The sequence below is a fragment of the Panicum virgatum genome, chromosome 4K (assembly GCF_016808335.1).
Source record: "Panicum virgatum strain AP13 chromosome 4K, P.virgatum_v5, whole genome shotgun sequence".
NCBI lineage: Eukaryota > Viridiplantae > Streptophyta > Magnoliopsida > Poales > Poaceae > Panicum > Panicum virgatum.
The window spans coordinates 48,058,925-48,083,158 of record NC_053139.1 but is presented as its reverse complement, the minus strand read 5'-3'; the positions used below and the strand labels follow the sequence as shown (position 1 = coordinate 48,083,158).

Genomic DNA, 24,234 nt, shown 5'->3' with positions numbered 1-24,234 from the left:
CTCTTGCATAGCTACTCTCCATGATATAGTTTAAATTCCTTGAGTTGGACTTAATTGACCAAATTAGTGCATATGAGCTTGCCTTCCATATATCCATACATGTGCACTAAGAATTGAGGAATTTAGCCTATATTGTGAGGTTTTGTCTTTAATGATCCTAATTCTTCCTACATCAAAAGGATCACTAAAGTGAAACTAGAGGATTGTGCAATTAACCTCTTTTGCTTACTTGTGTTGTGATTAAATTAAAAATTCATGAAAAAGAAAGTTGGATTTAATATTTAAAATTGCACATGACTCTTGGCCAAATGGCAAAGGTATGTCTTCTTGTACACATGTTTTACCTTTGTGCATCTAGACCATTCTATCTTGCTAGTGTGTGCATTTTCATGCCTTGTGTGGCATAGGGTAGTTTCTTTTAAATTTCCACTAGCATGATAGGAAGTGTGAGTGTATAGGATAGAATTTGGTTTTTGGTCTTTGTGACCCAACTGAGCCATTTGTGACTATTGCTATACTTGATTGATTGTTGGCTAGTCACAAATGGTGAAATTCTCTCAAGTCCATAAATCTATATCTATCTCTCTCTCTCTCTCTCTCTCTCTTGGAAGTATCAAGAAAAGCTTGGAACAATAGAATTATGATCTATATCTATCAAGTTTCATAGCCTAGGACTCATCTTGATCTTGTTCTAAAGAGAAACAGCCTTTGGACTCAGACTCTTAGCTGCCAGGGGACAACCGATCTGACCGGTCTGACCGGTCAGCCCTGGTAGTTACCATTTACCCCCCTCACGGGTCACACAGTAAAATCTTATCTCATTCATCTTTCCACCGACACCCCTTCATCCACATCTCTCTCCCACGCGCACATTTATAATCACCTGCAGGAACACTACATCAAGTTGTATTAGTGCTAGAGCTCGAGGAGGGGAGAAACTCTGATATTTGTGCAGATTCTGCAAGTGACCGGTCTGACTGGTCACCCAAACCGGTCTGACCGGTTTGTCTCTTGGTTCAGCGTCTAAGTGTCTGACCGGTCTGCCTGACCGGTCTGACCGGTCAGTGGCTGACAGTTTGTTTTAAGTGTTGTAATTTACAGAATTTGTTAAAACGCCTATTCACCCCCCCTCTAGGCGACATCCGAGGTTCTTTCACTTGGTTCTGATGTTATTGATGAACCTGAGTATGCATCATCTAGTCAAAACAATGCATCATCTAGTGCAGTTAACTCTATGTTCTTGCATCAGCGTTGTGCATGTCATATTCTCAATCTGATTGTCAAGGAGACACTAATTACTCTTAAGCTTTTCATAGAATCATTTAGAACTGCAATATCATTCTTAAATTCATCTAATCAGAGAATTGCTGCATATAAAAGTTACTGCATTGCAATTGGTGTTAGACCTAGAAAGTTTCAGCTGGACATGGAGGTTAGGTGGAATTCTACCTACCTAATGCTTAAACATTTGTTTCCTCATAAGTCCCCTTTCACTACTTTCATCCAAGCTCAGTATCCTAGGGATAAAGGTGAGCCCTTGCTGTTAACTGAAGACCATTGGATGGTGGCACAAAAAGTACTATCATTTCTTGAGTTGTTTTATGATGCAACTGTTACATTGTCTGGTGTGTACTATCCTACATCTCCACTTATGATTCATTATCTTGTTAAGATTGCTCTACACCTAAAAAATTATGCTAATGATGTGCACATCAGATCTGTGGTGCAACCTATGATAGACAAATATAATAAGTACTGGAGGAACTTACCTTTGCTTTACTCTTTTGCGTTCATTTTGGACCCTAGAGCTAAAATGAAGGGTTTTAGTAGGGTGCTTAGAAGATTGGGTGGTCTCACCAGTACTGATTATTCTTCTTATTTGGTTGGCACTCGAGCTAGACTTGCTGATGTTTACAATAAATATAATGAGAAATATGGTGCTGTTAGGTTGAGGAGGACTGACCCTCCTGTCCTGTCTGGTAAGTCAAGGTCTGCTTGGGATGAAATATATGATGATGATGGTGTTGCTGTTTTGGGTAGTGGTATCTTGCCTGGTAATCCTAACATGTCTAGAGATACATCTGCAACTTCTCTGCTGCATGCAGTGAGGTCATCATCTTCTAATGCTTCTGAACTTGTGTCCTACTTGGATTGTGACACTGTCAACCACCTAACTGATGACTTCAACATCTTGGACTGGTGGCATCAGCACAAACTAACGTATCCAGTACTCTCAATCATGGCTAAAGATATCTTAACTGTTCCTGTGTCTACCATATCTTCAGAATCCACTTTTAGCATGACAGGCAGGATTATCGAGGAGTGGCGAAGGAAATCTGAAGCCTGAAATGGTGGAGATGCTGACCTACATCAAGGACTGGGAGGCTACAGAAGCAAGGATGCAACAGAATATGGAGGACAAGGAGCTTGAACAAGCATTTGAAGACCTTTATCTTGATTCATGGTCATTTATGTAATGGGACTATAATATTTAGAACTTATGAACTTTAGAACTTTAAGTATTGAACTGTGATGTAATGAACCTTATTGGAGCTTGGTTGTACTCTTCTTCCCTCTCTAGGGTTTCTCACAAGGGTGAGTTTTACCTAGAGAGGTTTTTAATGAGGCAGTCATTGCACAAGCTCCTAATAAAATTGATCTTTTGTTATGTCTTGAGTATTGGTTGGTGACTTTGTTTGATTTTCATTTCCCGGTTCAAATCTTTATCAGTTACTTATTTGAATGTTTGAAAGTGCTTGAAATTCTGAGTTGAAAGAGGGTTTTTGGCACTATAGTGCTAGTGCCGGCACTGGCACTATCGTGCTCCTCAGCACGGCACGACCCGGCTAAGTGTTAACCGTGTCGTGCTAGTACCTGGGATGCGGCACGGCGGCACTAACGGGCATGTCGTGCCACTTAGTGTCGTGCCAGCTCGTGTCGTGCCCAGTCCGGGCCGTGCCGTGTAGTGCCATGCCGGCCCGTTTGGCTAACTATACCGCCCTTTGATTGGCCCATCACGATTCGATTCCCAGGAGCCGCTCTTTTCTTCTTCTTTTTTTTCTATTCAAATCAAATGTTGCCTGACGTACGACCCCAACCAGCTACAATACGCCGCCGCCATCCGATCCCCAGAGGCCCAAACCCGGCCCCGCCGCGCCGAGCCAAAGCCTCGTTGAGCCGCGGAGCCGGCCAAGTGAAGCCCCTTCGCACGTCTCTTGCTAGCAACACTCCGGACGGCCAACGCCGGACCCGCCGCACGCCATGCCTCCGGCCGGCTCTCTGCGCCTCTTGTACAGCCAAGCATTGACCCTCCCGACCCGCCATGCACCGCCCTCCAAGCCAAGCCCCGTGTCATCCCACCTCGCCCAGCGCCGCCCGGGCGGGCAAGCAACGCGAGGACGGAGGCGACCCCCATGGCCTCATGCAGCAGAGGTAGGGATGCAAGTTCCACTTTTTTTAGATCATTGGGTCAACCCAAAACTTGATAAAATGAACTAGAATAGCATGCTACGTAATTAATTTGGGAGAGAAAATAAACTAAAATGAGAAACACAAAAACACCAATGGGTACCCACTTGCATCTCTAAGCAGAGGTGATGATGGGCCCCTTTACTCTCTTCGCATCTCCGATGCTTCTCAGCCTGGTAGCAACTATCGAGAAGCCTCAATTTGAGGGGAGGACACGTATAATTGCGCGCCACCTTTTCTCTATCTCCCTCACCTTCTCGTGTCGGCAATTGCTCGCCGGAGCGCCGCCAAGCCGCCTTGCCGTGGCGTGCTGCATTCTCGGCCTCGCGCGCCCTCACCGATCCGTCCATCGCAGTCCCCGTCACCCCCTCGCTCACCCCGGCCTTTTCCCGAGCCCCGAAGCATCGAATTCGGTGAGCTACGGTGATCTCACCATTGCCCGCTGCAGCAAACCTCATCGTCGGACGCCTACAGCCAACCCCTCCCCTCCCCCCCTCCCCCACCAGACCACCACCACCCCCTAGCCGCTCTACGTTGTTGGATCCAGGTCAGACAAATCACAAATCGATCAAATCCAGCCTTTACGTTTCCACTTTTCATACTTGCTCTTATATGCCTTTACTTTCTTATAGCAATTTCAAGCTAGGATAGGCCATAGGATGCAAAATTTATATTGGAAATTTCGGATAGAGGTTTTACACAAAGGATGGAGATGGCATAGTGGAGAAGAAAGCCATGGGCAGATATATCAACTCGTATTGTAAACTAAGTTGGCGGTTTGAGAGAGGGTAAATGTACGTTCATCATGCCATCATGCATACGTAGATAGTATGGATATGTGGTGAACTTAAAAAGTAAGTTTATGAACTTTTAAAGTTGATAGATCTGAGTGACACACCCACACGAGTTTACAAATCAAGGGTGAAACTTAGATGATGATGATGATGATAACCTTTCATAACCTTTCAGCTAGCTCTTTTTAATAACAGTTTTCCTCTCCAAAAAATAAACATCAACTGTTGCCGAGAATGGCCGTGACACCCCCTTCACCTACAGCGTGTTTCAAACAAGGGATTCCACTCCTTTCAGACGTGTTTCCAATAGCAACTATCTAGACTAGAAATATAGTAGTATATATAACAAATGAACTAACTAGTCCTTTTTAGGGTAAATGAACTAACTAGTTACTAGTACATCTCAGGCAACTCCGTTTGTGTCGCCAAACAACACACAGCTGGGGCTGACTTTACCACACACACCACTCAGCAGTCGTCACTACTTCACGCCAACAGATGCCATGAGATCCTCGTACTCAGGGTCCGACGCCTCTGTTTTCTGAACTGCCGTTGGTGCAAAAGGATCGTAGATTGGATTGCTACCCTGCCTTCTTCTGCTCGCAAATGGATTCAGTTGCAATGATGGCCTTGGCTGAAATGGGCGGGGAGGCAAAAAACTCGATGGATTTGATGGCGCCGGCATCTGAGGTGCTTGTACTGCTGGAGGGGTCCCCAGGAAACCCCCAGGTAACTCAAGAGGAGATGGGTTCCTGGGGAAGGCTCCATGCAAGTGTGGAGGTGGAGCATGCATCCGAGTCTGACCCATAATATTCACTGTCCTCCCATCACAAGGCCTTTGGAAGCTTTGATTGGGGCTCTGATTGCCAGGATGGAAGAATAGTGCGCCAGGGTGACTTCTGCCTTGTATTCCCATTTGACTTCCTGATGCTGCGAAGTCTCGAGTAGGTGCAGGTGACACAACAGGCCGAAAGGTAAAATCACCAGCCACAGGGTGTGGAGGTCTCAATGCTCCAATTGGTGCCCGACTACAGCTTGTGCTCGCAGGACCTGAGGCCGGCGGGCAGGGAGATGCAACCAATGGAGGCACAATGCCAGGAGTTGGTCCAACTTGAGAGAAAGCTGGAGGTGGGCCTCTCATTTGACCAGGTGTCCAAACTACTTGCATGGAAAGTGGGTAAGCTGACTGTGTTGATGTCCCACCAGGAAATGCTACCGAGGCAGGACCATGAGGCGCAAGTGTAGAAAAGGACTGAGCTCCAGCAGGAGGCCTGGAAACCAATGGTGCTGAACAAGTGAAATTTGATACTGCTGGCTGCTGGCTGCGGTACATGGTGGGGATATTTGATGGAGGTGTCAGTGCAGCGGGACCCTGTGGTGGAGTTGCACCAAGAGGAGACACGGAAATAGGTCTCACTGGCATAAAAGTTGGTGAAGCTTGAGGCCACTGAGATTGCGACGTAATGGGAGAAAAAGATGGCCATCCACCAGATGCATGGGGTATTTGAAGGGGCCTAACTGGTGGTGGCACTGAGGAAGATGGTGTCATTTGTGGGTTTACAATTCCAGGTGGTTGACCAAAAGGCCCAAATGAGGAGTTGGCTTGGGACTGAGGTGGATGTTGTGGAACGCTTGATATTGGTTGCTGAGGTCCAGGAACAGGAAATGGATTTTTTGGCATGCTATTCGTGTGAGGAGGTTGGCCTGTATATGGAGGAATACTGAAAGGACCAGCGAGCGGTTGTGGTTGCAATGAATTGTTAGGTAATGTACTCAAAGCAGGCCCTGAGGAAGGAACTGGTGGACCATAGGTCTGGGGAGTAGACAGCCAAGGAGCATTATTCGATTGGTAATGAAGCAAACCTTGCTGTGAAGTTGTATTCTGCACTGGATTTACATCATCGGAGGTAACGGCTGAAGAAACAGTAGTAGTTGTTGAAGTAGCGGTTGACTTCACCTAAGGTCCATATGATCCCATGGTCGGTAAAAAACAAAATGATTTACAGGGGGGAGAAAAAAAAATGCATGCTGGACTTACAGAAACAGGAGCCAGAAGCAGCTCAATCAATGCAACTGCAGCATCTATTTTATCATAAGAGTCAGCTGAGACATTGATGTGTAGGTCTTCATAAGCAGCTTGAACTTCATTTATGTCTTGATAAAGAATCTCACTCTGAGAATGAATAAAAAAGTTTTCATTTGTATATTGTGTTGAAATCGATATAAAAATTGTTTACTATAAGGAGAGCACATATGACAATGAAGTTATGCCAAAAGAAGTGAGTGCAAAATGGAAAGGACGATTAACATCACTGAAGATATTATCTTATCAGTAGATTTTACAGAACCAGGAAAACAAATATACCATCTCTCCGTTGATTTTCTTAGTCCCATGAACTTGTATTACAGCTCCAGTTTCCTGTCATGAGCAAATGAAGCCAACGTAATGCTCTCAGTGATGCTTCAACAAAATAAAAGTTACAAGATATTCAAGAATAGATCATACTTCATGTAGTCGCTTCTGGGTATTGCTCTCAGGTCCTATAAGAACTCCAATAATACCATGTCCTGGATGTGCTTCGGCCTGCAATGGCCAACCGCAAACAGTAAATGCATCATATCTATAAAACGAAGGTCTATATATTTTAAGAAAAGGCTAAATTTAAATATCAAGTCCAGTCAAAAATGAAGTACAGTGCATCATAAACAGAACAGATCAAGAACAAAATATACTAGTCTTGGAAATAGCCCGAGTTGTGGTGTATGACTAGTAGATTACAAAGGCAAATTAAGATAAGCTCCTACTGTTGTAACTTGTAAGCTGATTGTCCGTGCACAAGGAACTCTTGGAGTATCAAAAATATAGTAGCGAGATAACAAAACAGTGAACGCCATCTCACATACAAGAAAAACAACTAATGGCTAATGGTCAAAACAAGCAATAAGCACAAGTAGTGCGCCGACATACCGGAAGAGGGATTTTTGCCTCCTTAAGTACTGGTTTGTAGTTTTCAGGCACCTTATATCCTGGATTCAGACGGAGTATTTCACCTACAGATAATATGCACCACAGTTAAGACTACCAATTATCTTGGAGACTAATAAAGATATTGAATATTAAACAAGGGCAATATACAATCACCATGTCCAGAACCTAACAAAGGCCAACTGGGCAACCACAAGTATTATCAAGCAAGATGCTACTTGATAGAACAATGCCCAATGGGCCCATCAGTACTAAGACACAATGATAAAGGAACATATTTACAATTACTTCAGTAATTAAATGAAGTGCATGAATACAGGAGATAAGTAGAACTTCTCTGACCAATAATTTCGCTTCTTTCAAGTTCCAATAGCGCAACCTTTCCCTGCTGAAAAAAGGGTAAACAAATGTTTTACTAAACAAGAGCATATAGTTGTTTATCCTGACACGCTTTAGGCTCACGATGCTGCAATAAGCATAGCATTAGAATTACTGAATTAGGAATACCTTATTGTCTTTCAGATTTGCAGTGCCAGCAGAATTTGACCCTTTTCCAGTGGACATTGAACCTTCAGTTTCGTCCATATCCAAAGTTTCGGATTTCAGCTGCTTGGTAATTTGCTCCACTCGAGTCTGCTCATGCACTAATATGAATTAATGACACCTGGCAGTGGAAGCATCCTACATGAGAGAATAGCAAGAAAAATGCCCGTTTCCGTCCAGTCAGCAGGGGAGGCTGAGCTGATTCCATCAATTTGTTATTTGCCTAGCCTCCAACATAGTAACACTCAACAGTGTGTTTTTCAGCATATCCACTCTAGTCAGAGGTACACTGGCCTATGAAGCAAGTTCTAGATTTCTGTGGCGATTAGAAAAACATGTGCATCCTTGCTTAATTTGAAGGCAAAATTTGCCACAGGACACCGTTATTTTGTGGCTTTTGCTAGGAACCATCAAAAAATTGTGTCGCTGCTGAAAGACACTGGAAAACCTGATCCATTTGCTCAAAGACACCGCCAGCAATACTTTAATCAATTTAATTGGAAAGCAATGGAAAATGACAATCGTAACCTTCCTGCCCTATCCTCTGCCACGGCTCTTCCTCCCGCGGAACCATTGCTTGTGAACAGGCGGCGGCGATTCTTCCCGGCGGTCGGCCCCTACCGGCGGTGGCCACGCTTGCAGTACAGCAGTAGGCATCCCTTATGTGCAGCCCTCCTCACTTCCTCAGCGTGTAGCTCTCCCCGGCGTGGAGCCCAACAGATGCCCTCTCCTCCCCGGTGCGCACCCCTCGCCGAGTGCTAGAACGGGTCGGCCACAGCCCCCGATGCCCCATTGCCGCATCTCGCTCGTGGTCTCCGAGAGGAAGCAGCGGGAAAAGTCCATCGGAACAGAGAGGGCCTCCGCCAGGGCCACGTGCCGGGAAGAGCTGCCGCTGGATGTGTTCGCCGTCGAACGGCAGGGGAAGAGAGGAACTGCCGCCGCCGCTGGACGCGTCTCTGATGGAGGGTTCGCCGCTGGAGCTGCGAGTTAGTGCTCCCTGTGTAACGGGAGGGGTGGAGAGGGGTCTTGCCCCATAGCTGCGCGCCCGCCCGCCGCTTGGCTTGGACGCCGCCAAGATCTGGTCGCCGCCGCCTGCTCCGGGGGAAGCTAGGAAGTAGGCTTGCGTGAAAGGATAAGGAAGTGGGGGCAAACTTGGCATTCCGTGTGGCTATCTAATTAAACTGAGTAAAATAATATGGGTAATGTCTCACAGCAAAGATACACATTTGAGTAGTGTCTTCTAGCAGTGGTGATCTTTTTTAATGGTTGGTGGCAAAGGTCACCATTTAACAGTGTCTCCGGGCAAATTTTGCCTAATTTGAAATACAGATGGACACAGTACCAGGCTATGAAGAGAAACAGATATTTTAAAGAAATATGAGCTCAGTTTAGACATTCTAGTGACTGGAAGTGATATGGAAACTGTTTCGGGCTCTCACCGAGGAATAGTATTTTTGACCAGAAAAGGATAACGTACAGTAACTAGTGAGTATTTCGAAGCAAACACCTATATCAATCAAAACGCAAAACAGCAGACTAGAGGTGTAAATTAATAGAGGTGAAAAATACCTGGTAGGCCAAAGCCCTTCCTTTGCACACGGCAGGGTCGGCGGCGAGGTCAGGCCCCCACTTTGTCTTTCTCTGAGCATGCCTGCTGTTATCTTCCTTGGATGTAGTTGCTGTATCATTCTTGGAAGTGGCGCCCCTGGTTACGATTGAGCCGGCTAGCTTGTTCTTGGGTATGACGAATCCAGCTTTTGTCCCGAATATTGAGATCTTGGGAGTCAAAGATTGTGGTGCAGCGGATTTTGGTCGCCGATGCTCGGCAGGAGAAGGTTGATCGAGTTTTGTGGCCATCTATCTACAAGCAATAGAATAGAACGATAGAAAGAATCATTCAACGCCTTCCGGAAGCAGGGGAAGTGAGATCTTGGAGGGCGGGATGGCGGCGGCCGCGGACCTCCGGCAGCAACGGGCGGGCGGGGGGCGGCGTACCTGCGGCGGGCGGCGGCCGGGAGGCGCAGCTCTCCTGCAGCGCCGCGGCGAGCGGGCGGCGCCCCGGCGAGCCTGCGGCGTCCGCTCCCGCGGCAGGGAGGGCGGGGGGACTCGCTGCGGGCGGCGCTCCGGCCCTCCCAGATCGGCGGCTCGAGGTCCAGAGCACGAGAGGGGATGAACACGGGACGAGCACAAGAGGGGATGAACAGAGAGATCCAATCCATTCTGGTGGGGGTATAATGGGAAGTTCAGGTTCCCAGGAAAAAAATAGTGAAATTCGCAAAATTTTGAAAAAGAGCCGAAATCTCCCATTTCAAAAAAATTCGCATGCTCAATGTCATATTTTGAAAAACATGCGAATTTAATGTCAAAATGCATGAGACGTGCGTATTCGATGTCAAATATCGAAATTTCTCGTAGTAGGCAGGCATTCTCAGTAGTTGATGACTTGATGTTACCTGTGAAGCGGAGCGCGCTCTCAAGGAAAGTAGGATTTAGAATCGGAAGCAGAGCAAGCTAGAGTTGAGGGTTCTTTATCTGAAACCCTAGATCCAATAGAATCCAATCCAAAAAAGGGAAACAAAAAAGGGAAACAGAGGGGATTTGATCTCCACCGGTAGAGGATGAGACGCGGGCTTGCTGCACCGGCGGCGGAGTTTGTTCCTCTCTCTCTTTTCTTTTTTCATTTTTTGAAGGGGCGTTGCACTAGCTTCTTGATTCAAAAACAAAAAAGATGGCTAGCGTGCCAATAATCATCATATCGAATCTTTAGATATATGCATGGAGCATTAAATGCAGTTGAAAAAAATAACTCATTGCACAGTTTAAACATAAACGACGAGATGGATCTTTTAAGTCTAATTAGTTCATAATTGAACATTAATTGTCAAATAACAATGAAATATGCTACGGTACTAAATTCCAAAAAAATTCGCGAACTAAACAAAGCCTCAAAATGTGACATTGTTGTTATAGTTTACGAAACAAATTACAACTAGTGATTTTGACGTGCTTTGCGAATTTCGATGAATCTTTCAAAAAAATATATGATATGCAAAGCTTCTATCGAAGGTCCTTTTGATTGTTCTCAGTCTCCCAGCAGCACACAATCTGATGCAACTTCGGGACAGCAGCACACAATCAAGTATACATCGGATCTGAACGTTAGGACGCTCTTGATTGTTCTCAGTCTCGCACTGCTCATTTCTTCCTCGTACATTGCAATGATGACTACTTTTCAGGCCAGTTGGTACTTGACTAGGGGCAATAATGTCTTTTCACACCCATACTAATTTGCTGCTCAAATCCTAAAAATGCATTTAAATTGGGACAGAGGGAGTATTGCGCATCGGCCTCTAGCTAGTGGAAAGTTCTTTTCCAGCAAAATAGAAATGATTAGTTTCCATTAGCCAGCACAGCAACATTGGATATCAAACAGTAGAAGGGAAGCAAATAGAAGCCACAGCAAAAGCCCAACCAACCAAATGCAATTCTTGCTACTCTTCTTGTGTTGTGTATCTGTACAAAAGGGAACACTAGACCTGCAGAGTCGCATCATCGGACATCGGCAACATCTTACAGCCGCCCGCCGCCGCCGCCGCCACCCCCACCCCAACACCCATCCACCCACCCACCCCAAAAACCCAAAAAGACACCCATCCCGGGTAGGGTACTGCCATATTCTACTACTATGACAAGCCTAAAACTCACCAACTCGGTTGCCATCGGTAATCCGGCGTCAGGTTAGATTGTATGTAATCTGTCTTCTATATAGAGGGTGACACCCATCACCCGCATGCTCTCGATCCTCTTGCATCAACTATATTATAGCCTGCCTCTGGTTAGTCACTACTTTCTCTCTTTTGTCTTTTTTTTCCCCCTTTGATTACTACCCTAGTCAGTGGGAACCAGAACAATGTTGTTTCTTAGCCTTAGCCGAATCGGGACAGGAAGAACTCGTAATCTGGATGGTGGTTCACAGACTCCCCACTTCCCTTTGGGACGACAGCTCTTGCCATGGCCAGGGCACCCATCTTCAGTGTCCTCAGCCTTTCTTTCTGAATTTCAGCACGACCCGCCTTCATCTCTTGGTGATAGCTTCAGATCTGTGCATCTAAGCTGAAACCACTGTTCTCCCTATAAATAAGAGGATGCAAAGCAATCTAGGTCAAGTATATATCATTTGCTTAATATGAGCTCATGACCAAAAGCATGAAACAGATACGAGGGTGGGTCTGATGGGTTATTCCTGGATTTTCAGTTGAATTTATTGCAATATTGATGCTATGCTCAGTGATGCAAAACACTCACTGCCTCATCAAGGAAAGTCGAAATGGTACCTTGTCATTGTAACTCTGGAGACCAACAACTGGTGAAACTATACACGTATGCCCACCAGTCATATCCAGGGAGCATTTTCGAGGAACCAATTTGCTCAGCGAATGGTAAGTAAGAAATGCTGCACGGAAGGTCCCACGAGGCACACGATAAACAGGATACCAGGCAACACAGAACCTACAAATGAAACATACTGATCATCACAAGCGCCAATCAACAAATCAAATATTTACTGATAATAACAGGCGCGGGGGAACAAAACATCCAGGTTCAGGAACAAACCAGGAAGCTGGTTGAAGCTGGATGAAGCTCACACAATTTTGCGTTTTGCAGCTTTTCAGGGTCCCCAAGAATCCGGTTGTCAGAAATGGTTGCACCGCTAACAAGCTCCTTGATCCTACATTAAATTGCAGCCATATATTAATATCAAAACAGAAAAAGGAGAAATAATCAGGTCAGACAAATAGCAACTACAACTTTCATTGTACTATTAATTATTGTGGCAAAAGGACAGGACCTTATCAGAAATACTGCACCAAAATGGAAACAGTACATCTCATGCTACACATTTATGAATGATTCGTTTGCAAGCTTATAAGTTGCATGCTTTAGGTAATAACTCCTAAACATCCAGATCAGCTGAACTAATTTGCAACAACAGAAAAGGAATGCCTCAAAGTCACTTGGTTGTCAAATGTGCCACTGTTCAGTGTTCACAGACTCAATAATAGTTTGTAGAAAACTTTTCATTGCAGAGGTATTAAACTTCCTTGCCTTTATTACAGTGTTTATAACAAGAATTGTTAAATTCATTGCCCCTTCTAACAAAGAAATAGATTGGTATACTTTTCAGTTGTGAACCCAGAAACACATCTGTGATGGAAATGACGCCAGATTGAACAGACATGAAATATTTCAGTGTCAGGAGCTTATGGTAACAGTGAAACCAGTAGCCAAACACATAATGGAGGCCTGTGGATGACTTACTTTTCAAATAACGGAGGGCGGAAAGAAGGCTGCTCTGTTTCAAAGTACTCAAACATGAGTTCTCCATGACCTTCTACAACTGAAGATGACTCTGACAAGCATGCATTGCTTTCATCAAACGAATTATGCACCTTTGCATGCACAGGATGAGAGCTTAAAGAGCTTGCAGTATTTGATGATTTCAATAATTCTTTCCCTTGTACAGAAAAACTGTGATCCGTGTTATTCCTAGACCACCCAAACAACTGAATAGCAGATATATAAGGTACAAAGTATGCAAAGAACTCTGAACTGCTGCCGCAGGATGTTTTAGAGCTGAGGTCATTTAGAGCTTTTACTTCCAACCCATAACACCCTGGCTCTTCATACCACTCCCATATGCTCATTAAGGAAACATTAGAGATGTCATGTTGACAAACTGAGCTGCTACCTGCTTGGTCCCATGAGCAATTGCTGCTTCGCATGCAAGGTGCATGACCAATAACTGGAGTTGCAGAATATATAAATGTTTCAAGATCAGTAATTGGATAACCAGCAGCAAGGTGAACATCTGCAGCGATCTGAACTTTGTAAGCATCGTTTACAGCCCTGAGAATCTCATTTAGATGTGTTTTAGAACTGCAGAACTCTTCACAGCCACGGTTCCCTTCAACAGGTGGAACTGTACCACACCTAACCATTAATTCGGTTGTCGTTGACTTAGACCCTGCAATATTTTGAACAAAACATCTGTTAGGTATTACAAAGCTGCTGCAAGCAGCATACTGCCATATCGACATTAAGAGAAAAAAAAAGGAAGTGATGCGGGATGTACAGATGGAGCCATACCAAGTGATGATTCTCCAGAAATAGTTTCACTGGCATCATCGGTTTGAACGGAATCCAGCAGCCTTCTTTTCTGCAGGGAAAGAGCTCCTACGGTAATGTCTGTTGATTCACCAGATTCTGAAGTACAAAGGCCCCTTAAAGACTTCAGAGTTGTTGGTTCAGAAGAAGAAACTGATCTCATCTCATGATGGATTGATTCTCTGCTGTGAAGAGCATTGGATAGTGAAAGTGATCGGGTGCTCTAGCCTAAGAGGGGGAGGGGGTGAATTAGGCACTAATAAAAACTTAGACCTATGGCTCCAACTAGTTTGCACAAAGCTTAAACTAAAACAAGCTATCTAGATGTGCAACTAGGTTGTTCTAGTGTAAAACTCCTATCCCAAAAGAGTTTAGCAACCTATAGCCTTTCCTATCAAGAAACTATTCTATGAAAGTAAAGGCATACAAATTACTAGAATGAAATGCGGAAGCTTAAAGAGCGGGATAGGAGATAGCAAACTCTTGACGCGGGTGTTTATCCCGTGGTTCGGTTAGCCACAAAGGCACACCTACATCCACGTTGTTGTAGCACTCACTAAGAGTATTGCTACTCGGCCACCAAGTCTCTTCCGTGAACACAATCACGGTCACCTTGGCCCCGGGTTCCACTAAGGAGCTTCTCCACAAAGGATGGGGTCTCCACGTCCCCCGCACAAAGGTGTCGTCGCCGCTCCACACCAAGTCGGAGGGTCGATGACGTTGCCGGCGAGCTCCACGCTCCAAGGTGCCGGCGCACCAAGCTCTTGTTTTGGTTCACTAATGAACCACAGCACAAAGGCTCTAAGCCTTGCAAACTCACTCACTAAGAGCTAATCCTTTACACAACACTCTCAAAGTGTGCTAAGGGCTAAGGATATGATCTTGATGCTTTTGTATGGCTTGGAGATGTTCTTGGGTGTGTGTGGGATGTCCAGCAACTCCAGCAATCTTCAAATGGCCGGGGTGAGGCGTATATATAGGCCACCAAGTCTTGTAGCCGTTGCTCCAACGGTTAGCTGAAAATCTGCGTACCACCGGAAGAACCGATGCCTCTTGGCAGGGTAGCGTCGGTTCATCCGGTCACTCATAACACGAAGTAGCCGTTGGACTCCTGACGACTGACGCAGAGACCACCGGTTGAACCGATGCTTTGCACCGATGCCTCACCGGTTCAACCGGTGCTGAAGGAATCTTCTCCTGGACGCTGACGTCATTACACCGGTGGTATGCACCGATGCCCCATCGGTTGAACCGGTGCTGAAGACACTTCTCCTGGGCACTGACATCGCCTCTGGTACAAAGGACGGCCAATGCACCGATGCCCCATTTTGACCCGTCGGTTCAACCGGTGCCTGTAGGCTGACTTGGCTTCGATTTCCTCCTGCACCAAACATCGTAGCGTCGGTTCTTCCGACAAGCGTCGGATGCACCGGTGCCCCTGGCGTCGGTTCTTCCGGATGCATCGTAGGGGCTGCCCTTCGGGCCTTGCTACGCCTATTTTCTCTTTCTCTTTGTCATCACTTGAACCTAAAAGCCTGAGAATGATCATCTTAACAATCATATTAGTCCAAGTGTTGTGTTGTCATTCGATCACCAAAATCACTCGAAATGGCATAAATGGTGCCATGTTCGTTACAATCTCCCCCTTTTTGGTGATTGATGACAACACAATCAAAGCAAGCATAGATTTGCAAAAATTGACAAATTTAACCACTAGATACCAATTGAAATCAATTGAGAACCGCTTACGCTTGCTTGGATGTTTACCATCATCCAATAATGACTTGGCCTCCCCCTAAAACCATGATTCCCCCTTTGAACCTCCCCTTATGTTGATACTTCTCCCTCATGACTTGATTCACTTAGGTATTTCTCCCCCTTTGGGATATACTTCTTTTCCTTGAGAAAAATACCTTGCTTTGATCCACATTTCTCCCCCTTTGGAATCAAATCACCTAAAAGGTCTTGTTCCTAAAAACAAGGTCTTGCAAAAAAAAATATAGCTCAAGAGAAGATTAGTAGCCTAGGGAGTTAGTTCATGATTCATGATCCAATTGTATGATATCAATGAAGATACCAATTGAAAACTATACTATGGTGGATCACAAAATCACGAAACTAGCATGACATGAGCTAAGCTTTCCATAAGTATGTGCACAAAATGATAATGTGAAAATCAAGTGCACAACTAGAAGTAATAATTAGAAAGCTTAGATCATATCATGCACGGAGGTAGCTCTAAAGTAAATAGGATATGACAAAGATACCAATTTAATTAGTTTAGAACCTTACATACCTCCGGGGGTTTCTTTGTTTACCTTGCATGTACTAAAAGAAAGTGACTTGCAATCAATTGAAAGTCTTTAAACAAGAAGCACTTGGTACACCAAGGTTAAGCAAATGTATGAGTACATAGCCTATGAACTTTGATATGAGCATTTAAGTTCAATAGAGCATGACTCAATATGCATGAAGCACAATTTATCTAATCACTCTTGTAGAGTTGTTTATTCACATTGATCGTGAGAAACATTCTCTTAGAGTGTTAACTCCACGTGAGACTACAAAAGATAAGCTAGAAAACATGTTAGTCTCAAAAATCACAACCTATAGGATGAACTCCCCCTAAAAGTGTGCATTTAGTGTTTGAATCACCAAGCAAATGTATGCACATTAAATTTGACACAATTAGGAAGTTTACCCTATAGCTTGTGTTCATGGTACACATATGAAATACATACCTTATGAGATGCATGTACCATGAAGGGTAACCTTGTGTAGCTTTCTACACACTTATCAAACCATGTAGGTTGCTCATGGGTTAGAGTCATGACACAAGCAACCCACCATATATAACACTAGGTGATGCAATGCAAACAACCTAGCAAGAGCAATGGAGCTACATGATGCTTGAATTGAAACTTTTAGCTACCATTACCTTATGGGGGACTTGGGCAATCAAATGTCCAAGTTGTGAGCTTAGCTTCTTTGGTTTGAACCTTCACTTCAACTTGTGAGCTAAGCCTCCAAATCCCCCGAAGCTATTCCATGGGCTTCAAATCTCCTTTGGAACCCACACCATTTGAGGCCCCTTCATATTGATGATGACATCCTTGGGCACCCAAATGGGTCGGTTCCAACTCCTTTCTTGCTTCCCAACCTTGTGGGCAACCACCTTGCCATTTGTTTTCTTCTTGATCACATAGGAGGTGCTATTGCTTTTGTTCCTCCGGTTGGGCTTGGTGTAGATGAGAGAACTTTTGATTGTTAGCTTCTTCTTGTTCTTCTCATCCGAAAGCTTCTTTCTTGGTTGAGGACACTTGTTGGACTTGTGGCCTTCTTTGTGGCACTTAGAGCAAGTCACGGTGGACCCCTTCTCAAGCTTCTTCACCATGTTCTCACGGTTATCTTGAGAAGGTTGGACATTGCTCTTCATGCTTTTGCCCTTCAATCTATACAAGTCCTTCATGAGCCTTTCCACTTCTTGCTTGAGCTCATCATTCTCCTTGGCAATGAGATCATCACATGATTCTACAAAAACATTCTCATTGCATTTCTCATTGCAAGGGTTAGAGCAAGAATTATCAATTAAATCAATGCAAGAAGTTGAAGCATCTACCCTAGAGATAGGAATTGCACAAGGGATAGTTTGCTTCATTTCCAAAGAGTCATTAGTATCATTAATGCTCTCAAATTTTAGTTTGAGCTCTTCATGCTCCTTGCTAAGCAAATTGAATTTGCACCTCAAATTTTCAAAGTTTGTAGCAAGAGAAGCATTTAGATCTTTGAGAGCACTAAGGTTTTTAATTTCTTTTGATTGTTTCTTAATGACTTTTTGATGCTCATGAACAAGGTCAAGAAGTTCATCAATTGAAGGAGAATCGGAGTCATCATCACTTACATCGCTATCCATACCTTTGGCCATAAGGCAAGTGTTTGATGATGATCCGAAGTTGGTGCGGGTGGTGAATCTCTTGCTTGATTCATCGCTTGAGCTAGCACTTGATTCTTCACCACCACTAACCCATTCACCAAATATGGCAAATGATTCATGCTTGAGCTTCTTCTCCTTCATTTGCTTGTTCTTCTTGAACTTCTTCTCAACCTTCATAAGTTGATGGTGAGGCCCATCTTTGAGGAAGACCAAATACCCCATTGAGTTGATTTCCTTTAAGCATTTGTTCATCTTCTTTACATGCTCGTAGAGGTTGGGGTGCATTGGCTCTTGATCATCACTTGAGGAGCTTTTTGCTTCCTCTTCTTCCTCATCACTTGAGCTATCTTTGATGGCCATCTTCTTTAACTTTTGGACTTGCTTGCATGCAAGTGCACTTTGTGTTGGTGAATAAGGTGGCGCTCTTGGCTTGATATCATGACGTAGCTCATGGGCTATCACCTTGTTTAGGACTTTATTTGGTGTCATTGTGGTGAGATCTTTCTCATAAAGAATTGTTGTCACCAAATCATAGTCCGGCCTTCTAAGTGAGTGAAGGATCTTGCGAATGAGTTCCAAATCTTCAATTTTCTTCACATCTAAAGAATTAATCTCATTCACAAGAATATTCAACCGTGAGTACATAGTTTCGGCATTTTCATGATCAAGTTGCTTGAAACTATTAAGTTTATCAATGAGAACATGATATTTTTCATTTGCAACATCTTTTGTGCCTTCATGGTTCTCACTAATAGTTTTCCATAAATCATTTGCATTTTCACAAGCAAATACACGATTGAACACATTTTCACCAAGAGAGGTTAAAATAGCACACTTGGCTATAGCATCGTATTGCCTCTCTTGTTGATTAGTGCTTTTAGTTCCTTCACTCGTAACTCTCCAAACATTTAGGCCCTTTGCTTGGAGGTGTGATTGCATTAGAATCTTCCATCGTTGGAAGCCCGTGCCATCGAAACGTGGAGGAGGTCCTAGAGAATCCATCCCTTCCCTTAAAAGAGCTAACTCACTAGGCGGTGAAGCCTACCGATCTAATGAGCCGGTAAACACAAATTTGCCAATAGAATTGGCTTTGTTTGTGAGACAAGTGAGTCCCGGCTCTGATACCAATTGAAAGTGATCGGGTGCTCTAGCCTAAGAGGGGGAGGGGGTGAATTAGGCACTAATAAAAACTTAGACCTATGGCTCCAACTAGTTTGCACAAAGCTTAAACTAAAACAAGCTATCTAGATGTGCAACTAGGTTGTTCTAGTGTAAAACCCCTATCCCAAAAGAGTTTAGCAACCTATAGCCTTTCCTATCAAGAAACTATTCTATGAAAGTAAAGGCATACAAATTACTAGAATGAAATGCGGAAGCTTAAAGAGCGGGATAGGAGATAGCAAACTCTTGACGCGGGTGTTTATCCCGTGGTTCGGTTAGCCACAAAGGCACACCTACATCCACGTTGTTGTAGCACTCACTAAGAGTATTGCTACTCGGCCACCAAGTCTCTTCCGTGAACACAATCACGGTCACCTTGGCCCCGGGTTCCACTAAGGAGCTTCTCCACAAAGGATGGGGGTCTCCACGTCCCCCGCACAAAGGTGTCGTCGCCGCTCCACACCAAGTCGGAGGGTCGATGACGTTGCCGGCGAGCTCCACGCTCCAAGGTGCCGGCGCACCAAGCTCTTGTTTTGGTTCACTAATGAACCACAGCACAAAGGCTCTAAGCCTTGCAAACTCACTCACTAAGAGCTAATCCTTTACACAACACTCTCAAAGTGTGCTAAGGGCTAAGGATATGATCTTGATGCTTTTGTATGGCTTGGAGATGTTCTTGGGTGTGTGTGGGATGTCCAGCAACTCCAGCAATCTTCAAATGGCCGGGGTGAGGCGTATATATAGGCAACCAAGTCTTGTAGCCGTTGCTCCAACGGTTAGCTGAAAATCTGCGTACCACCGGAAGAACCGATGCCTCTTGGCAGGGTAGCGTCGGTTCATCCGGTCACTCATAACACGAAGTAGCCATTGGACTCCTGACGACTGACGCAGAGACCACCGGTTGAACCGATGCTTTGCACCGATGCCTCACCGGTTCAACCGGTGCTGAAGGAATCTTCTCCTGGACGCTGACGTCATTACACCGGTGGTATGCACCGATGCCCCATCGGTTGAACCGGTGCTGAAGACACTTCTCCTGGGCACTGACATCGCCTCTGGTACAAAGGACGGCCAATGCACCGATGCCCCATTTTGACCCGTCGGTTCAACCGGTGCCTGTAGGCTGACTTGGCTTCGATTTCCTCCTGCACCAAACATCGTAGCGTCGGTTCTTCCGACAAGCGTCGGATGCACCGGTGCCCCTGGCGTCGGTTCTTCCGGATGCATCGTAGGGGCTGCCCTTCGGGCCTTGCTACGCCTATTTTCTCTTTCTCTTTGTCATCACTTGAACCTAAAAGCCTGAGAATGATCATCTTAACAATCATATTAGTCCAAGTGTTGTGTTGTCATTCGATCACCAAAATCACTCGAAATGGCATAAATGGTGCCATGTTCGTTACAGATAGTTTCCTACTTAAATAAAGCTGCTGTTCTTTGTCAAAATGGCTAGATGATTTTCCACAAGTTTTTTCTCTCACGCCTGTAAAATGATCGAGACTTGCTCCTACCTTGGAATCTTCTGCTTGAACTCCTTTTTGGGTCTCCATGCAAACTCTACGTGGCCTTTGCATGAAATTCTTGGTGGAGTGTTTTAGTGCAATTCCATGCTGAGGATGTACCCTATCAACATGATTTTGTCTATAGGACCAATAGTTGGTGGTGACTTCCTTGGCAATAGGCATAGGAGCCCGACCAACACATTTTTCATTTCGAACATTTGTAATTGTTGACGCACACTCTCCATAACTCCTCCACATTGACATTTTTTTCTCTTTTCTGGCTCTCTTTCTAGATACTACAAGACAGAAATCATTGTCGCTGCTTGTGCACAAATGGACTGCCTGAACTCCATTGCATGCACCAATGCCATTTTGGGAACAAATTCCACAGTCATAATCAGACTTCTCTAGCCAATTCTCATCAAATCCACTCTTATTGCTGGAAAATTCTGTCGCTTCACATGGATCAGGTCCACGTTCATTTCTTAATATCAACAGAGTCTTGCTATCATGATTACCACTCACAATACTGCCAGAAAAACAAGTTTCTTGAGTTGAACCTGTAAATACAGAATTTTGAGCGTTGTCCAAATACCTGAAGTTACTGCTATTACATTGTCCACATGATCCAGGGAACGAACTTGCTGATCTGGACAGTTCCATCTCATCACAGTAAGATGCATGGGAAGCTGAACCACCTGAGCAGCAAGGGTACCCGTTATCATTGTCACTCTCAGGAGCCTCTTCAGAAGCTTCCTTAACAGATGAACTGGGAGAAAAAGTTTCCTCAAAGTGAATGTCACCAACGTGCTTAGGTGAAAGTGCCAAATCATCACAATCACACACATCGACAGCAGGGGCAGCATTGTTGCTCTCTGTGCATTTAGCTTCAGGCCCATCCATTGGTTTCCTACAACGTTGCCTGTGCTTCTTGCTTTTCTTTTTGCTCTTCCTTCTTGAACTATGTCTTGCGTTACCACTTGGCTTGGTAAAGATGTTGACTAGGAAATCCGAATTGGAGACGCTATTGTATTTGGTGGATTTATCTTCCAGTAGCCTCGATGAATTATCTGGCCATCTTCTGTGACTGTGAGATCCATCTGGAGCATTAAGCACGAAAAAAATTGATGGCAAGGTTGGTGATAAGGACGATGGCGAGGTTGGTGATAAGGATGATGTCTCGAGCCTCTCTTCTGGAGGTGTCTGTTGATATGAGGAATGATTATTTCCATTCTCTGTGAGTGATGGCGATTTGTAGTCACAACAGAAATCTAAGGGAATAACTGTCACGACAATACACCTGGCAAGGAAGCGAATATCTTAGTAATTAGCAAAGGACGGATCGAGAGAATTGGCAGTTAAGGGCAGCATGACATACACAACTTGCAAGCTTTGTTGCAAAGATATGTTTCTGTATGTAGGCTTGTAAGTCATAAATTAAGGGGGAAAGAAAGATAGAAAAATGAGATGAAATCAGAAAGGAGTAAAACATGCACTTGTGGCATAAATTGGACGTGCATAGACAGACAGGTGGAGTTAGAGAAAGAACATCTGTGCACCTCTGTTGTTGCTGTCTTGATTCAAGGCGAGCTACTTGACGCTCCTATAAAAATGGTAGGAAGGGAAGCATTACACATAGTAGTATCTCATGGAAATAGGGAAGAGAAGAGAGAAAAGGAAGAAGATGATGATGACATACAAACTGAAGGTTGAGTGGGTTCTTCCTCTCTGATGCTCTCCCAAAGAGGCGTCGAGGCCTCCTATTTACAACAGCATCAGCAGTTCCATTCGGCATTCCATGTTCAGGTGGCATCTCGCATGAATCCTGCAAGAGTGATAGGGCAAAGAAAGGGCACATGAGCACAGACTAGTCAGCATGTATCCAGGCAGCTGATAGTGAAGTCAAAGTGTGGTGTGCAGAAGTCATCTATGTATGTTAGGAAATCGGAATGAATTTTTATCCGGGACAAACGTTGCTTTAGTGATGGATGAGGTCACAAGGGATATACAAGGTGAGATCCCTTGGTGTATGCTCTTTACTGATGATGTGGTGCTAGTTGACGAGAGTAGGGCAGGGGTTAATAGGAAGTTAGAGCAGTGGAGACGCACGTTAGAGTCGAAAAGGTTCAGACTTAGTAGGACCACGACCGAGTACATGATGTGTGATTTCAGCATGACTAGGCATCAGGGGGGAGACGTTAGTCTAGATGGGCAAGTGGTGGTCCAGAAGGATACTTTTCGGTATTTAGGATCGGTGCTACAAAAAGATGGCGACTTTGATGAAGATGTTAGGCATAGAATTTCAGCTGGCTGGTTGAAATGGCGGCAAGCTTCTGGCATCCTTTGTGACAAGAGGGTGCCATAAAAGGTAAAAGACAAATTCTATAGGACAGCAATTCGTCCGGCGATGTTATACGGTGCTGAATGTTGGCCTACAAAAAGGCGACATGTCCAGCAACTGAGTGTAGCAGAGATGCGGATGTTGCGGTGGTTTTGCGGGCACACAAGGAGGGATAGAGTCCGGAACGAAGTTATTCGGGATAGGGTCGGGGTGGCACCAATTGAGGAGAAACTTATCCAGCATCGGCTGAGATAGTTTGGACATGTCCAACGAAGGCCTCCTGAGGCGCCGGTGCGTAATGGGGTTCTTGAGCGGGTCGATAATGTAAAGAGGAGTAGAAGTAGACCTAAACTGACGTGGAATGAGTCGGTTAAGAGAGACCTTAAGGATTGGAATATCTCTAAAGAGATATCTTTGGATATGAGCGCTTGGAGACTAACTATCAATGTGCCTGAACTTTGAATTTATTTCTTTCGGGTTTCATCTCTAGCCTACCCCAACTTGCTTGGGAAAAAAGGCTATGTTGTTCTTGTTGTTGTATAATAGTCCTTACCACACCGAAATGGGCACCTATGTTCTCATCGATTTATTGTGAGCAGGTGGCTCTGTTGCACCCGCCCAACTGACTAGCCTCTGATGAAACAGAGGGATTTTTGCCCAAATATGTTCCACACGTCTAGAAGGACCATATAGAAAAGATCCATCTGGTGCTCATTCCTGTAGGGCAATAGATAGGGCCTCGGAGCCCCGAATACCATCCCCGTACAGTTCAAAGGCTATACTCATGCTACAGGATCCAGAATCGGGCGTTCTCGGTCCCGTTGGAATGGGGGCACTGAATACTACCCTGTAGGAACGAAAACTCATATAGAGGTCCCCCAAAATATTTTTTAAAATATAATAGTCCTTACCACACCGAAACGGGCACCTATGTTCTCATCGATTTATTTTGAGCAGGTGTCTCTGTTGCACCCGCCCAACCGACTAACCTCCGACGAAACTGAGGGATTTTTGCCCAAACATGTTCCACACGTCTAGAAGGACCATATAGATAAGGTCCATCTGGCACTCAAGCCTGTAGGGCGATAGACGGGGCCTCCAAGCCCCAAATACCTTCCCCGTGCAGTTTAAAGGCTATAACTCATGCTATAGGATCCAGAACCGGCCGTTCTCGATTCCGTTGGAACGGGAGCACAGAATACTACCCTGTAGGAACAAAAACTCATATAGAGGAAACCTAAATATTTTTTAAAATATAATTGTCCTTACCACATCGAAATGGGCACCTACGTTCTCATCGATTTATTATGAGCAGGTGGCTCTGTTGCACCCGCCCAACCGAC

General features: G+C 44.7%; 3 protein-coding genes across 5 annotated transcripts; 1 reads left to right on the top strand and 2 right to left on the bottom strand.

Annotated features, from left to right (window-relative positions):
• Positions 1 to 308: 308 nt before the first annotated feature.
• On the top strand, positions 309 to 2,477 carry LOC120702300 (zinc finger BED domain-containing protein RICESLEEPER 2-like). The gene is made up of 3 exons (XM_039986018.1): positions 309 to 317; positions 1,136 to 2,227; positions 2,307 to 2,477. The coding sequence occupies exons 1-3, from the start codon at positions 309 to 311 to the stop codon at positions 2,475 to 2,477; spliced, it is 1,272 nt and encodes a 423-aa protein (XP_039841952.1).
• Positions 2,478 to 4,407: 1,930 nt separating this feature from the next.
• LOC120704603 (leucine-rich repeat extensin-like protein 5) lies at positions 4,408 to 9,990 on the bottom strand. 3 transcript variants are annotated; one of them, XM_039989062.1, is made up of 9 exons: positions 9,787 to 9,990; positions 9,361 to 9,652; positions 7,756 to 7,881; positions 7,591 to 7,633; positions 7,231 to 7,313; positions 6,769 to 6,846; positions 6,628 to 6,681; positions 6,301 to 6,435; positions 4,408 to 6,219 (listed from the first exon to the last, which is right to left on the bottom strand). In XM_039989062.1, the coding sequence occupies exons 2-9, from the start codon at positions 9,646 to 9,648 to the stop codon at positions 4,744 to 4,746; spliced, it is 2,283 nt and encodes a 760-aa protein (XP_039844996.1). In that variant the 5' UTR covers positions 9,649 to 9,652; positions 9,787 to 9,990; the 3' UTR covers positions 4,408 to 4,743. The 3 variants fall into 3 exon arrangements, with proteins under 3 accessions (XP_039844996.1, XP_039844994.1, XP_039844997.1); XM_039989060.1 differs by having other exon boundaries at positions 7,591 to 7,636; positions 9,787 to 9,989; XM_039989063.1 differs by having other exon boundaries at positions 7,591 to 7,636; positions 7,756 to 7,912; positions 9,787 to 9,988.
• A 1,854-nt stretch (positions 9,991 to 11,844) lies between these two features.
• On the bottom strand, positions 11,845 to 22,489 carry LOC120702299. Its single transcript, XM_039986017.1, has 8 exons — positions 22,250 to 22,489; positions 22,110 to 22,153; positions 20,452 to 21,850; positions 13,939 to 14,179; positions 13,111 to 13,816; positions 12,406 to 12,520; positions 12,126 to 12,300; positions 11,845 to 11,922 (listed from the first exon to the last, which is right to left on the bottom strand). The coding sequence occupies exons 1-7, from the start codon at positions 22,406 to 22,408 to the stop codon at positions 12,130 to 12,132; spliced, it is 2,835 nt and encodes a 944-aa protein (XP_039841951.1). The 5' UTR covers positions 22,409 to 22,489; the 3' UTR covers positions 11,845 to 11,922; positions 12,126 to 12,129.
• Positions 22,490 to 24,234: the final 1,745 nt, after the last annotated feature.